Consider the following 16,204-nt stretch of genomic DNA (forward strand, 5'->3'; position numbering starts at 1 on the left):
TGGCCGGAGAAAACCCCACCTTCTTTGCATGGGTAGAAAACAATCAAACCCAGACGTGGTCAAAGGTGATTCTTCCTCCCACACTGTTTCTCTTCTTAAGCTATACATTTTTCAATCCATGGAGCGCTTGAGCACCAGGTCTGCGTCTCCCCGCCCCCCACCTCCTATCAAAACCTGTGGGGCACACAAGGAAATCCAAAGCCACAATAATAAAGAAAAAGGAAAAAACAAAAACAACTAAAGAAATCCTCCTTGGCTTGTTTTTCCTGGGTGGCCATGCAAGGTGTGAAAATCCGTATCTCCCTCTGGGCTGGCAGGTGGAAGGTTCTGGGAAGGCTGAGCTCCCTCCTCTCCCACCCGGCTGCACGTCCAGGCTGTTCCCCCCACCCTCTGCCTCCTCCGAGGCCAGCTCCTCGGCCTCTCTGCAGTCAGGCCTCCCCTGCCGTCGGGGGCCAAGGCGGCAGGAAAGGCGCCGCTACCTGCAGCCGCAGGACTCCACCACCATGTCCTCGTACTGCTTGTAGACCACGTTATTGCCCGCGTCGATGTACAGGATGCTGATGGGAGTCAATTTGGTGGGCACACAGCAGCTGGGCGGGGTGGAGCCGGGATCCATGGAGTTCATCAACGTCTGGATGATGGCGTGGTTGGTGGGCTCCAGGTGCGAGCGCAGCGGGAAGTCGCACACGCCTTCGCAGTGGTAGGCCTCGTACTCCAGGGGCGCGATAATCCAGTCGTCCCAGCCCAGCTCCTTGAAGTTCACGTGCAGGGGCTTCTTGCTGCAGCGCAGCCTCGACTTCTTGCCGTGCCGCTTACCGTGGCGGCTGGCGAAGGCTGTGCGCCGCCGCCGACGGCCGGACGAGGGCAGCCAAGGCCCCGCGTCCGGGGTGCCCGACGGCGGCGGCCACGACCCCTCGGCGCCGGCGCCGCCGGGGCCCGCGACCTCGGCCGAGCCCAGCTGTTCGCGCATCTCGGCGAACAGATTCTTGCGCTGGGATCTGGTGAACACGACGAGCAGGGCGCGCTCCTGGGGGGGCCGCACCCTCCGGCCGAAGCCCAGACTCCGCAGGTCCGGGGGCGGCGGCTGCTGGGGCGCCGGCGCGCGTGCCTCGGCCTCCCCGGCTCCCGGCTCGCCCCACGCGGCCCGCAGCTCCAAGCACAGCTGCTTCCAGGGCTGCTGCCGCAGGCCTTGCCACACGTCGAAGACTTCCCAGCCGGCCCGGGGCGCCCCCTGCGGGTCCAGGGTCCGCGCGTCCAGCAGCAGGGGCGACAAGCAGGGGAAGAGCTGCACGTGGAGCGGCCCGGCCGGTGGCCCCCAGGGCGTTGCGGGCTCCTGGCGAAAGAGCCGCAGCTCCGCGCCCACCAGCTCTTCTTTGTCTGAGAGCGTGGACACATCAAACAAATACTTCTGTCTCCGGAGAGGAGTGTGCGAGAGATCGTCTGCGAGATAAAAAATCATTACAGTCAGTTTCACTTAAGGGGGAGATCAGCCCGGTGCTCGGCGGCCGCGCCCGGGAGGAAAAGGGCGGGCAGCGGGGCAGGCCGGCTGGGAGTCCTGCTCGGCCAGCCCGGGGCCTGACTACCCGGCTCCCCGCCCGGGCCAGTGCGCAGCTAAGGGGGGGGGGGAGCACCAGGGCAGGCCTCCCCTCCCCGAACGCCCCCCTCCACCCCCCCATCAGTCCCGGACTCCCAGGGCGGAAGTCGGTGGCTGCTGGAGCGGCGGCTGCGGCGGCGGCCTCCCGGGTTTTCCCCCAGGAGCCTGCGTAACCACTAATGTGCCCTTTGTGGTCGTGGGCCCGGGCCGCGCTTTCCCCAGACCTCCTTTCGGCTGACTGGCTCGTCGTTCTCATCATTCACGTCTCGGTCCAAATGCCACCTCCTCCGAGAGGCCATCTTCGACCACCCCAATCTAAAGTAGCCTCCCTCCGTCACTATCACAGGACCCGGGTTTATTATCTCACCCCACTTAGCACTATCTACGGTGACCTCGTTTCTATTTGTCTCCTTAGTGGTCTGCCTTTCCCAGCAACACCCTGCCCCGCCTCCCCTGGCCCATAGGAGCTAGGACCGTGTCTTGTCCCTCGCGCCGCAGCCGGTATAGCTGTGCCTGACCTGGAGTACATGCTGGTCAGGAAGTGGAGACTTCCAGAGCAGTTATTCTCACTCTGGGTGCCCCTTATAATCATCCAGAGAATTTAAAAATTACCAGTGCCAGGGCTTGCTTTAGCCCAATTGAGACAAGATCTCTGGACAGAGCCTGGGTACTGGGTTTTTGCTAGATTTTGTTTGTTCATTTTGGGTTTTGTTTTTGTTTTTAAGCTCCAAGATGATTTGAAGATGCAGCCCTAGTTAGACCCCCTGGTCTCTGGGAGCATTGCTGCCCCTTAGACACTTTTGCTGAAGTATTTAGGCCCAGCACAAAGCTGACAGAATGAAGATCTGCTATGAGATTGCTTGCTTGCTTGCTTGCTTTTTCAAATTTACCAACCATTTTAACAACTAACAAAAGAGCAACCAAGCTTTCAGAAGTTGGCCGGGGGTGGGGGTGGGGGTGAGGCAAATGAACACACACACACACACACACCAGGCAACTATCCATTGAGAAGACCCTGCAGTCAATGAGAAATACATCAGGAGAAAACCTCAAACACACACACACACACACACACACACAGTGACATTCTCCCCTCCACCCACCCACCCATCTTGAAATCTTGCTTTGGAACTAATCTTTTGAGGATGAAATTTTTGGTTACAAATAAGAAAAAGAAATTTAGGGCACATAATTGGGGGGTGAGGGGAATAACAGGCTTTTAAAAGATCCAAGATGAATTCTTTGGGACCAAGGCAAAACTTGACTTCTTTTTTGACGCATTTGTGCATGAAGCCAACCCCACTTCAGTGTGCAAGGCGGAAAGCTAACCAGATTTTCCTGGGCTGCCTTCTCATAAAGTATTTACAACCCAGCAAATACAAAAATCCCCAAAGCCCCCAGCTTTCCCCAGAAGCTAGTAAAGTTTGGTTCGATTTCAACAGTAAAAGTGTCACTGGGTCCCGGTCCGACTCTTACTGCCTGTCCCGATGTAGCCCCAGGGCACTGGACCTGGAGCCTCAGCCAAACCCAGTCCCCACTCCGGGCTGCCTGCAGGGCAGGCTACCTCACTCTCAGGCACATGTCCCAACCTGAGATGGAGCTGTGGGAAGGGTTAGAGAGGTGAAGAGGGAAAAGCTGCTGGAGGCGGTTGATTTATGGAAGCCAAGACCTTCAAACCGACCAGGGTCACATTAAAATCAGTGGGAACTCAGCACACTTTCTTCTCCTCCTTTAAAGAAACCTGCGTCTGACAACCTTCAGCCACCACCCAGATCTCTGGACCTATTGCCTTAGGCTTCACTTTCTTGCCTCTCATATTTCTCTCTCCCCCAACGAAGGATGTGATGAGAGGGACAAACCGAAGGCATTTGCTGCACCAGCTAAGTATTGTGAAGGCTGACATATTTTTCATCCTTACTTTATCTGCAAGCACAGACCAGTTCTGTGAGGTAGATAGTTCCCATTTTACAGGCGGGAAAACCAAGGTTTGGAGAAATTAAGTTGATTACTGAAGTCTGACAGCTAGTAGGTGGTAAAAGTTGAGATCCAAACTTAAGTCTATTTAATTCCAGAGTTGGAACATTTAGCCCCTAAGCCCCACTGCCCCATTGCCTCTCTATTGGAGTGCAGGTACTAGAGTTTAAAAGCAACCAGCAATGGCTGGGGTATGAGGGATGGGGGATACAGTCCCAACTACATTCGCAGGCCTTGCTGGGAATAAAACATGGACGCCATAAGGAAATCATTTCCATCTCTGCTTACATAACTCTTAAGACAGTTTGTCACTGGTTGGAGAGCATAGGAAGGTGTAAAGGGTAATTTATTTATTTCTCTCTCATGAAACATGGAGAAATCAGCCTTCTTTTGTTTTTACTCTTTTTTAAAAAAAAGTGTGGGCTAATAACGGTTAGTCTCTACAGCCGAGTCACATTTCTCTGGTCCTCAAGAATGGTCAAAACAGAGGAAAGCATCTGTAGAGGGCTCTACTGATTCTGCAGCCTTGGGATTTCTGATGATCTTTCTAGCAAGACCAGCCAGCTCATAATCTTTCCAGGGCTCAAGGAAAGAATGCAAATGGGGACTTCATTCTGTAACCTGCCCCCTTCTCTTTCCGTACCAGCTCCATCCCACAGCTTGAGCAGCCACGCCTGCATGACTGTGGACACCCTTGCTCATAGGTCCAAGCTGCCCAGGCATGTTTCAGTGGTGTCCATACACTCTCTGGAGGACAGACCCAATGAAGCAGCTGCCCGGGCCCTGGAAGGGGGCCCTGGGCTATTTGGGCAAGAGCTCGATGGTTTGGGTACCACAGGAGAGTAGTAGCTCTCAAGGCCACTAAACCTATAAGGGTCCCTAAATCTGCAAGATAAGCATCACATCATACAGCATCACCCTTGTTAGAAATAGAACTTCTCTCAGGCCCCAGGGGGTTGTTGTGGAGCCCATAATTTGCATTTTTCTCCGTTCCCAGGTAATGCTGATTCTACTGGTCTGGGATCCGACTTTAAGAACCACTAATTGAGATGAGCATGTTCCCTTGGCTCTTTACATTTCCCCATTTCCCCACCTTGTGGATCAGGTGCCATTGGGGACCGGGCAAAATAGGGTCCTCCAAAGCACAGGACCCAGGGCAGGGTCTAAGGTGGTACTCACCAGAACCAAGTCACTGTTTCTCTCAGCTCCTTTTTGCCCCCACCCCACAGCCACCCCCACATTTTTTTTTTTTACTCTTTCTGCCACATGTACTCTCACTGGGTCTCCAGAACCTCTAACCCCTTAACAGAGGGTCCAAGAAGGTGGCAACTCTGCACAGCTCTCCTACCGACCACATTCCCCACCTGTCTGGACCTGCTCTGGAGCCATGAATCACAGAAATAGCCCAGAGGAGGCATCCGACCTGGGGAGTGCACACACCACCATCCCCTGTGACCCTGAAGACACTTTGCCTGCTGACCTGGCATCAAAAAGCCTGGCCCTGCCACCACGGCCACCTGTGGGTGGGAAGCCAGCCCTTCACATTCCCTTCCACAAGCCTCCTCTCCCATTAAGTCCTGTGTAAATGAGAGCTGAAGTCCTTTATAAATTGGGGCCGATATCATCAAATGACCCTCTCTCCCATCCCCCTCCCTAGAAACATGCACTTTTCATTCGGTCTGTGGAACTTTTTTTTTTTTTTAAACAACTTGGAAGTGAATCCTAAGTTTTAGGCCTTTAAATTGATATCAATCAGTAATAAATCATGGGAGTTTTTACTTTGCTTTTAATTTGCATAGACCTGGTTTGTTACAGCTTGGCTCAAACCCAGTTAACTCAGTGTTTGCGGAGTATTAGGCGGAGGTACTGACCTTTCAAGTTAGAATTGCTGGATTTGTGCTTATCAATTTTCCCAGGTGGGTGGATGGAGGAAGGAAGGGAAGGAGAGGAGAAGGAACAAACCATCTGCATATCTGAAGAAAAGTCTTCATAAATAGGTCAGCCTTTTTTGAATTAAGAGCAAGTTGGCAAAAGGCTGAGGTGAGGAGACCTCAAACATGCACATCTGGTATGGAATTTGATAAACAATTGTTAAAAAGAAGCAAATGCGGACACGGGGGAAAAAGAACTAATCACTTGCAAGGCAGGGACTATCACACCCATTTTAAATGAGAAAATTGGCCTAGGAAGGTAAAGTCATCAGTGCAGGTGGAAGCCTCAGTGCTTGGCTGGAGGAAGGTAAGAAACAAACACCAGATCAGAAAGGAAAGGATGCCCAGGGCACCAAAGACCGGACACCCGGGAACCTGAGCCCCGGGAGGGCAGCCTCAGCGAGAGACGCGCAGCGGCAGAAAATGTGTCTTGAGGGTCCCCCAGGGCTGCTCCTGCTGGGGCCAGCTCAGCTGGGCCACCCTGTTGAGGGTTTCTGAAAACCCGCAACTTTATTTGGTTTGGAGCGGGAAGGGCCCGTACTGCATTTTTTCCAAGACATCTCTGAGATATGTAGGCTGCTTGAGATCTCTCTTGAGAGTCCTTGTGGGATTTTCTGTCACTCGTCGCGCGGAGGGTGCCCCCGCGGCCCCAGCTCTCTCAGAGAGCTCCTCCGTGCGCGTCGGGCTCCCATCCTTTGAATGGCCAAGCGTCTGGCAGGCCCGCACCCGCTTCCACCCGCCACCCCGCCACGCGTCCCGCCTCAAGTCCTCCGAAGGCGCAGATCTAGGGGTGCGACTAGGCGGTGGCTCAGAGAGCCGAGATGATAGTGGGCTTTCCCACGCCCACTTCCCTAGGTGGAGGGATGGGAGGGGCGGGATCGGCACCCATCTTTACAAAGAAAACTCCAGATGTCTTTGCAGTTAAGCCTTTCCCCCAACCCCCGTCATTTTCGAGCCAACAGCAGCACTGAGCGCTCCTGGGGCGCGCCTTGGCGGCCGGCACGTGCTCAGGGCTTTGATGGGCTCTGTCCCTGAATCCTCACCGCGGGGTGTGAGGCCCATTCTATTGTTACACTTATTTATAGATGAGGAAACTGGGGTTCTGCGAGGTATCTTCACTTGCCCAAAGTCCTGCAGCTAGTGAAGGGCAAGATCTGAAGGTCCTAATTCCTACGCCCTCCGACCTGCGGCCACGCCCCCTTCCACGGCTCTGATTGGGCGGTGGTGCAAAGAGGGAGGGAGGACACGCGACACACATTCATCACCAGTGCCATCAACTCCTAGGGAACTGGGTTCCCCCGGAATCTTCCTTTTTCTTCCTTTTTCTTCCTTTACTAGAAGGAAGACGATCTCCACGCAGGGATTTCATGGCTAGATTTGGATTCGCTTGTTCCCTAGATCACTCAGCTTCAGCACTGCCCTGAGGTGCCAAAGTCTACAGGTTGGAAATCGAGTTCGGTGTACAGGGTGAGTAAAAATGAGCCTCCAGCCCTCTCCCCTGCGGTGTGAAGGCCTCTGAGTACTTCGTGCTCCAACGATTACCCTCTCCTGGGACACAGGAATAACCCAAGCCTCCCCCTGTATTCTTGTCCTGAGTCCTGGCTCTGTTGAGATCTGTTGCAAACTGCTGAGCTCACTAAGCATCCTCACTGAGGGGCAGATTCAGGAGGCAGTCCACACAATTCAGGCTCTACTGGGTGCTCCGGCTTGACCATCCAGAATAAAAATCGTAATAGCAAACACTGGTGTAGCAATTACCATCTGCTGTGCATAATCTAAATTCTCATAACTCATTTAAGCCTCGAAACTAACTATGGAAAAGAAAAGGATATCACTACTATGCTCATGTTATGGACCAGAAAACTTAAAATACAGATTGTTGAATAGTAACTTGCCCAAGATACGAAGAGTTAGACATGGCAGTCTGGCTCCAGTGTCTGTGCCACCACCCTGGACACCCCAGCCCTTGAACTCTGTGTTTGGCAGAAACCCTGAGAAGGCTCCTGCTCTTTCATGCAGCCCATGCTTGGGGGGAAAGGCATCGATCTCTGGTGTCCTAGAGTAAATCACTTCCTAAACAGCAGAACTGAAGGGATGTTAACAACTAGAGTTTTGAAAGAGAACTTACAGGGAAACAATTCTCTCATCTACAAAATGAAGATAACACCAGCTCACAGAGTCACTGAAGGAGGGGTAGCAAATGAGAGAGAGTAGGAAAGATATATATCTGAAGACATGTGCAAATATTGGTTACTACTGACAACACGGAATTAGCACAGGAATGTAGAGTCTAAGAGACATAGATTTGAAACCTGACCTGTGACTTATTGTCTGGGTGACCCTGGATACTCTAGGTCACATAATCTCTCCCAGCCTCATATGCCTCGTCTGTAAAATGGGAGAACCATCCCCCACTTTGCAGAGTCATTGTAAAGGTCAGAGTCAAGGCACTCATGGCCGGTTCTGCGTGACACACAGAAGCGCCCAGTGAATGCAGTCAATATCACTATAACTGCCTACAGCCAGGTAGGCAGGAGATGCACCTATACTCCTCTTGGCCTTCTTTGAGGAGAGGCAATCCACTTACTTCGGCAGGACTTCCAGAAGTGAATGAAGGAAAGGCGCTGGGCAAAGGGCTAAAGAGAGAAGCACGGACTTCCAGTTCCTATTCATCTGAGGTCACAGGGAAGTCTAAGGCCCACAGGGGTTGTGGCCTCACCTCCATCACACTGATCCATCTCAGTGCCCCTGTGTCATTATGTCATCCACTACTGAGGTCTCTCGCACAACTTCCAGGTGAACAACTAACCTCTGGCCAGAACCTCATCAAGGATAGGTCCCTCCCGGCAGGTTCCCTCCTCTGTGGGCTCAGGGCCAGCGCTGGCCCAGATGCTAAGCCATTTGGCTCCCTGGCTGGGCAGATGCAGCCCTGAGAGGCCTGGGGGTTGGGCCCCTTGTCCCACTCCTCACCTCCCACTGTGGAGCCCTTTTGGGGAGGAGGCATGATCTGTCCACAGAGCCAATCTGGGGTGGGGATGAAGGTGACATTCCAGATGTTCTTCACCCGCAAAGGGCCAGACACATTTGGCGGGGAGATGGGCTGTAGCAATGAATGGCCCCTGAGGCTGAGTGCGGGGCCCAGATGCAGAGCAAGTCGCCTGAGAAACCCCAGTCAGTGGGTAGGTGTGTGTCTCCTCACCACACACTCACCAGCCCAGCTTCTCTCTGGATCTCTTGGCTTCCCCGGTGTTTTCTCCAATAGCCGTGCCCTGTGTTTCTCAGCTTCTTTCCTCCTTTCAAAGATCAGAGAGGCCCAAGGCGGGTCCTCCACGGAATCTGGAGAGGTTTTTCTAGTCTTTCTCCCAAGCCTGGCAGACTGTGCCCTCCTCCCTCCAAGAAGCCTGGGCCTTGTGAACCCCACAGGATTAAGCAGGCCTGGTGGCCCACCTGGATCCCACAGAGAAATCCCAGTGTTAGTGCACCACGCTCTGGCCCAGCCAGAGGCAAATGAGTGAGGGTGGGAGGGGAGGGAAGGAGAACCCCAGATGCCACCCAATGGAAGGCAAACTTCGGGGGCCCTGCTAGCCTCAGCACAGCCTTCTGTGGCAATAAGGCCAGGTTCTGGCAGGAGAGGAGGACCAGCCCTCTCCCCTGAGCACTGGGCACTGTGCACCCCCAGCAGGACTCCCAAGGTGCTTCAAGGAGATTCTTTTGTTTCTCTAAGATGAAATGGATTCCTTGTAAAGTGGTGTCCAAGAACTTAGTGCGAAACCTCGTGGTCACGCGTTCTTGAGAGGGGTTCAAGAACCAGTGATTCGAAGCCGAGATCAAGAACACTTCACCGGGCTCTCTTTTCAGGGCAGTCTCACCAGAATCTTAATTTGACACCACTGCGGATGAAATCCAAAAGGAAGCTCGGTACTATTGCCACAAGCTGTACCCTTCTCTCCCCACCTTTCCGCCGGGTCCCCATGCCTTCCGAAGGTCACTGCCCTTCCCTTGGAGCTGTGCGTGCAGGGCCCGGACCGGGTGATGTGCCAGGGGCCGCTCTCGCTGCACTGCGGACCAGTAGGGTCATTGGGAGCCCACTGGAGCCACACAGGCCTAGGGTTGGAGGGAAGGAGGAAATTCTGCCGCGAGGCAGCCTTCAGGGGTGGAATACGATCAGGCCTTTAACTAGAGAGTTTCGAGATCAAAAGTAGAAAAGGTTCCCGTTTTATTTGGTTTCTCCTCCCCGACCAGTTCTCGGGTTTGCAGGTGGGGAGAGGGGTTCAAATTGGCGTGCTGTGTGGACAGGAAAGGACTTGAGTGCCCAGGGCTCCTGCGCAGGAGAAACCTCAATGGTGAGCTCTTGAAAGTGTTGGGCCGGGCGCGGCTTCTGAAGGAGGGTAGTGGAAACTCTGCTCTACTGCGCTCACCTTGGGCTGACTTCCGAACCAACGTCGCAGCAAAATGAGATTCGCGGAGGCAGCTGTGGACCATCGTCTAACATCATTCACTCACTCAACATCAACTCCCCATGGGGCGCGGGAGCAGCAGTCGGCTGGGAAGTGGGATGAGGGCTGGACCAAGGTGCCTGGAAGCCAGATTTGCAAAGCAGGCGCACGGATTTTCTTTGGTTCCTACGTTCTTTAGGGAGGGCAGGGGGGCGTGTAAACCACCGGGATCCCAAAGCCAACTCTCCGCGCTGCTCCTGCCCCTACTCTCTGCTAGGCTTGGTCAGCTAAACCGCTTCCGACTGGGCCAGAGGCCCGCCCTTCTCCTCTCCAGCACGCCCACTACCGCGTGCCTAAGCCGAACTCCGCCCCCAGACCCCCGGGCCACTGGCGGCGCGGCGCGCGCATCTTCTCGAAAGCTGGCCGGTGCGGCCAGGCGCCCGCGGCCAGTCCCTCCCAGCGCCTGCAGCGGCTCACGCCACGCCAACCCAACTCTCGGCCCCCAGCAGCGCTAATGGACTGTCCTGGAAGGCAGAGAACAGCAACCCTGGAACCCATTAGGCCGACGAGGACCTATTTAATTCCTATAAACAGAAGACACCACTTAACCGCCATTGAGCTTAAAAATAAACAGCCAGGGCTTTAAGAGAGGCGGGGGTAGGGCGGGGAGGGACGGGCAGGGAGGCGGTTGGTGCCAAGCAACGAAAGGACGCGGAGGACCGACGTTCCCGCTAACCACCCCTCGCGGCCTCGGCTGGGATACCGTCCCCGGGTCCAGAGAGCAGCGTTTGCCCAGGGTTATTCCATACCCGAGGATTTATTGAACTAATGCCCTTCACTTTACTTAAGAGACCCCCCGGGATTATTGTTGATGCGCTCTGCATCGTTTACTGCTCGCGGCAGTCCTGCCAGGAAACCGTTTTCGTTCTGTCCTACCTCTGCCATAACATCTTTCTCCCACCTCTGCGTCCCCTTCTCTTCTCCTACCCCTGTCGCCGCCCCAAGAAAACGGCACCAATTGCATGGAGGCGTGCCTCCAGAACCCAGAGAACTCCGACTGGGAAAAAACCCGGTTGCTTTAGGACCTCCTCCTGTGCAACGCCCGCGTTCCCTTTGGGTCCAGGCGGCGCGCAAACTCGCAGGTCGCGAGGGGGAGGTTTCATGTCTTCATTCAGTTTGCGATTCTCAAGGCCTGCGGTGGGCTGTGGTTTAGGTAATTTTTTTTTTTTTTTTTTTTTTTAATGTGGAGAAAAGACAAGGATGTTTGAGCACGTTTTTGGATCCCCTCCCCCACCGGCAACTCTACCGCGCAAACTCCCAGAGCCCAAGCGCCTCCCGCGCTGGGGAAAACGTTCGGACTCCTTTTCAAATTAGCCTCCCCTGCAGAGGAAGCTCGCCCTGAATTCTGGCCCCACTTGCACTCTCGCAGCAGAAGGTACTAGGTGTTCTTAACTTACTTGCTAAGGTGGCCCTTGTTTGAGTCTTGTAAGGCAACCCTTAAGGCCTTAGGGATGGGGGTGACAGTAACTGATACTTAACAACAAGCCAATGGCTAAGGCGTTTGTGGTTTGTGGCCTTTAAAATGTTTTAATCATTCCAACCAGAAGAGAAGAACAAACTCCTTCTTTAAGGCTTCCTTCCCTCACCCCAGGCCTTTTTCCGGGACTTTCCAGTCCACAGGCCTGATAGAAGATCATGAACCTGGACAGCGATGCAAACCCCACGCCGGCGCGCACGCGGGCGCGCTCTCACACGCACACTTGAATGCTCAGCAATCCTTTTCCAAGGCTGTTCCCTCTTTCCGGGGAAATAAAGCCTAGATTGGAACCTTCTGCCGGCTTCCTCACTTGGCCGTCTGGTCTGCATTAGTGTTTTTATAAGGGACTCAAACAAATCGAATACAAGGTCACCAAATAATTAACAGTTGTGAATTCCCTCCGTCCCCATTAAAATACTTCCCTGCTTATATTTCATTTTCCGTTTGCCAACGACAACAGGGTCGGGGCAAAAGCGCTGCTGCGTTGATTACGCCACTCTGCGGCCCAGGTCCACCCAGAAACTCGCTGTTTTGCATTGACATGCTGTCCCAGACGAACTTCAATCGCGAGGGAACGATGCAGCTCTTAGAATACCCTCCCCGCAGCACGGCTAGCCCAATTGTCCTGCCCTGCCCCCAGATAATCGCGACCCAGAAGGTAAACCAAGAAGCCAACAATGGGCGGTGGCAAACTTTTCAGCGATTCATTTCTAGGGTGTCAAGTTCCGATGTTCCGATATTCCGATCTCGTTTTTGGTTTTTATCTGTTCCCTACTGCCTCCTTTCTGAGAAGGCTATTCTAACAACAACAATAACCAGAAAAAAAAATTTTTTAGGAGTCTTCTTATTTCCAAATCATCTGGAAACCGAACTCGCACCAGTATTCCTAGACTCATTTTGGTTTCTTCCAAAATCAAGGGGGAGGTTTCTTCCCCCCTTGTTGGAATTATGTGGCACTTCTCACTCCATAAACGGAAAGTCCAAGGTTTGTTTCTCTCTTTCTCTCCCCCTCTATCTCTCAGCCACGTTGAATTCACAGAAGTTCCAACTGTCTGCCTTTCCCAGGCCCCAGGGTTGGGGCTCTAAGGCTGCAGTACCAGTGGCCTTTTAATGGTTCCACCATGTGCTAACTGTAATTTCTCTGTATCCAACCTGATCCATTATGATCTTATAACTGCAACAAGACACACCTGCACACACTTTCCATCTTTGTGGATTCAAAATCATTTTAAAAGAACAATATGGAGGAATATTTAAAGATCAGGGATGGCATGGTTTGTGCCTTTCCAAAGAGCACAAAGAGGAAGCAATGCACAGCACGGATTCCTACCCTCAAATCCAAAGTTCCACTCCAACTCCAAACTGGATCTTAAGAAATCACAGAAGAATATTAGACCAGATGGGAAATCTGCCCATTTTTTTGAAACTTCTGCTTCCTGCCACCATCCTTAGAAACTTCCTCACCCTTTACCCTACCCGTGTAGTGCCATAGTTAAGCATGCAGGATCTAGAATTGGTTATGTGCTTCGCCCCTCTGTGTGACCTTAAGCAACTTGCTTAACTTAACCTCTTTGTCTTCCGTAATTCACCTGTAAACCAGTGAGTATAGCACTTTCCCCAGGGGTTGTTGTTAGAATTAAATGAAATAATTCAGGTAACAGATTTTAGCACAGTACTCGGTATGCAGTAAATGCTCAATATATGTTGGTTAGTTTTACCCCTGGATGTTTGGAGAGCAAATCGAAAGGAGGGACATTTAGAAAATAAAACTTGCAATAAGGTCTCCTCGTTGGGTATGTGTGTGGGAGGGTGGGAGAAGGTGGCAAGGGTGAGGTAATAGAGAACGTGCTATCTTTATAGACGCAAAGCGCTCTTCATTCACTTCCGACTGATTTTTATCCCTGCTCGCCCACAATCGCAAGCCTGAGGGGTAACTTTGAGGTTCCGGGGTTCCCGGGCGAGGAAGGCTGTTTACAAATATTGTACGTGAGCAAGGAGTTCGTGCCTCCTGAACAGGCTTCAGAATTCCTTCCATTTTCTTTGCTCCTCCCCCTGAGGGTCCCCCGCTCCGCCAAGCCAAGCCTGCCGCACTCGACGGCGATTTAAACATCCCCGAGGCAAGGCGCCAAGTCAGCGCGGCTGGCCCAGCTCTCGGCTGGCCGCGGCTCTTTCCTCCTAGCCCCGCCATCCACGGGGTGGGGGAGGGGATGTAGGCGGGTTTGGCGCGGTTCAGAGTCCCCACGTGAGAGGGGCGGAAGTCCTCGCGGGGAGCCAGGGATGCGCGGCTGGCGGGTCCCTTCCATCACGGGAGACTAGACACCGTTTGATGTGTTATGACATGAACCCTCAATTAGATCGCTGAGTTGAAACACTCCAATCAGGGGCCCGATGCTAAGCAAGCCCCGGAAGGTCCAGCCCGAGGTCACCGCCGGTGACACATCAAATCAAAATCAGTGAGAGGGAAAGTGAGGCTTTCCCTTTATCAAGCTGGCGCTGTAGCCCGCAACACACCCCCTCCTCTGCGCGCCCCCTCCTGCCTTGGGCTCCGCACTCCTTCACCCCGAGCGGCGTGCGGCGAGCCGCACAGCCTTCCCAGCCAACTGACTGCCCTTCTTCGCGTTTGCTGGGAACCTGAGAGCGTGGAGGAGACCGTGCCTTCGAAGCTGCGGTCCAAGTGGTCACTCCGCGTCTCCTCCGGCTGGGGACCGCGTTCCAGAGTTGAAGCCGACGTCTGGATCTTGGTCCGGCTAGCCTGGAGACCTTGGCTCGGGAACAGAGGCCCCCTGGGCCTGGGCTCGCAGCCAGTCCCTTTCCCTACCTCTGGCGCCCGGGGACGCCCAGCGCGGTGCCGGGGGAGAGGCTGCGGCGCCCGCAAAGGTGAAGCGAGCCCGCGTCTGCGCGGGACCTGAATCCCCCAGAGACCTCCCACTCCTGCCTGCACGCCCCAGGCTTCGGTAGACACCTCCGAAGAGCCTGCAGGGTCTCTGGGTCCCGTGCCAAACTCGCAGGGCGAAGCTTACGAGTTAGGGGTGCCTGCTTGGGGGAGGGGCGGAGATTCTTGCCACTTCCTTTGGGGAAAAGAAAACTTGCGCCCAGCCGCCCGCCAGCCTGGGCCTCCAGGATTTCTTCCCCTGGGGAAAGGCCTCTTGAGCTATTTTCTCTGAGCTTCCTTAGTGTCTCCACTAGGGATGTGCAGGGTAGTCTTTGACTAGACGGACGGTAAAGACGATTTGGAGGGAGGGAGACTCCTGAGGCAGGGCAAAGACTGGGGGAGGGGTGAGGGGGGCGAGCTGCGCTGGCAGCACAGAGGTTGGGGATGCAGTTGCAGCGCTGCGAAGAAGCCGTGTGTATCTGCAAAGGTGACTTTAGAAGTCCTAAAATCACCATAAAATAGCAGGCGTTAATTTGCCGCCCGGACCTTTCAGCAGCTCATGAACCTCGCTGACCTCGGCTGCAGAGGCGAACCGAGCGTGGGCAGGAACCCTGGCCCGCAAGGAAGGTGGCTACAAGGGTGGAGGCTGGGGTCTGAAGCCCGGGAAGAGCCCGGGCCTTGGGGGCCTGGGGGCCGTTAGCCTCCTCCGAAAAGCTCCGTGGACGAGCGTGTACTCACCGCAGGCGGGGAGGGAGCAGCCCTGTCCGCCTGAACCCTGGCGCTCGCCGGTTCCCGAGCCACCCCACTTTCATTGACCTGGAAGTGGGAGGCGGGGAATTGGTCAAAGCCGCGAACCTAAGTCTCTATCCTTAATCTTTTTTTTTTTTAATCTCCTCCTTCCTTTCTTCACGTCCCCTTCCTCCCCTTTCCCTTTTCTTTCCTTCATCTCCCTTCCTTTCCTGTCTCCTTCCACGTTATTGTCTCCCCTCTTTAGGCGCTGAGTTCCTGGCGCCCGTGGATCCCTACTCAGTTTCTGGGACCAAGGGGAGCTCAAGGTTCTCTCGGAGGCACTCACAGCGCGGACCAACGCGGGTGGCAAGGAGCGGGTGCAGGAGTTTCCGCAGGCGCCCACTCTTGCACCCACGCCCTCAGAGGGGACCAGGGACAGGGCCCCTGGGAGCTCAGAGAGAGGAGCGTTGCCTGGCTGGAAAGATGGATGAGCATATCCATGCACCCATATGGATTAAGTACCAACAAATCCCTAGACTTAGTTGCCCTGCCCCTGCCCCGTCCTGTCGGTTGCTGCCCCTGCCTTAGCAGAAACTACTCGCCGACCGCCTCGCAGCGGTGAGCGCGCTGGAGGAGCAAAAAACGCTCGAGGGCGCGGAGCTCCTGCCGGGCTGATGATCCCCACATCCAGTGCAGGGAAGGGCTGAGAACCCGTGCAGCGGCTGAGTCAGGGCATTGCCCGACGCAGTTCGCGGACTTGTTCCTCGGACCGCGGGACTTGCATCTGCCGGCTTTTCCCCCACCCCGATCGGATGGGAGCTCGGGACTTTCCAACGCTCACTCATGCCCCATGTCTCCCCCTCCCCCACCCCCACCCCCGCCGCCCCGGCCCGCTCGTCCACGGCAGCTCAGGCCTTGTACAGCGCACCGCGCACAACCCGAGACCCCGTGGCGAGTGTGCCGTCAGTCCTCGCCGCGGCCCCTCTCCAGACCCAGTCATTTGCCTGCCACCTCCCGTCCTCCACGCTTCCTCCACCAGCCACCAGATGAGCGGCCACCGCGCTGCTTTCTGCAAAAGACAAGAGAAGGAAGGAAGGAAGGAAGGAAGGAAGGAAGGAAGGAAGGAAGGAA

At 54.6% G+C, this 16,204-nt stretch overlaps 1 protein-coding gene across 1 annotated transcript in view; it reads right to left on the bottom strand.

Annotated features, from left to right (window-relative positions):
• Positions 1–475: 475 nt before the first annotated feature.
• Positions 476–16,204, bottom strand: part of GDF6 (growth differentiation factor 6) — a 16,461-nt gene continuing 732 nt past the window's right edge. The window contains exon 2 of the mRNA XM_025870861.1: positions 476–1,440. Within this exon, the coding sequence (XP_025726646.1) occupies positions 476–1,440 (965 nt within the window). The remainder of the gene's footprint in view (positions 1,441–16,204) is intronic.

Source organism: Callorhinus ursinus, unplaced genomic scaffold (genome assembly GCF_003265705.2).
Source record: "Callorhinus ursinus isolate GAN/ISIS: 27379988/994484 unplaced genomic scaffold, GSC_fseal_2.0 scaffold5, whole genome shotgun sequence".
Classification (NCBI taxonomy): domain Eukaryota; kingdom Metazoa; phylum Chordata; class Mammalia; order Carnivora; family Otariidae; genus Callorhinus; species Callorhinus ursinus.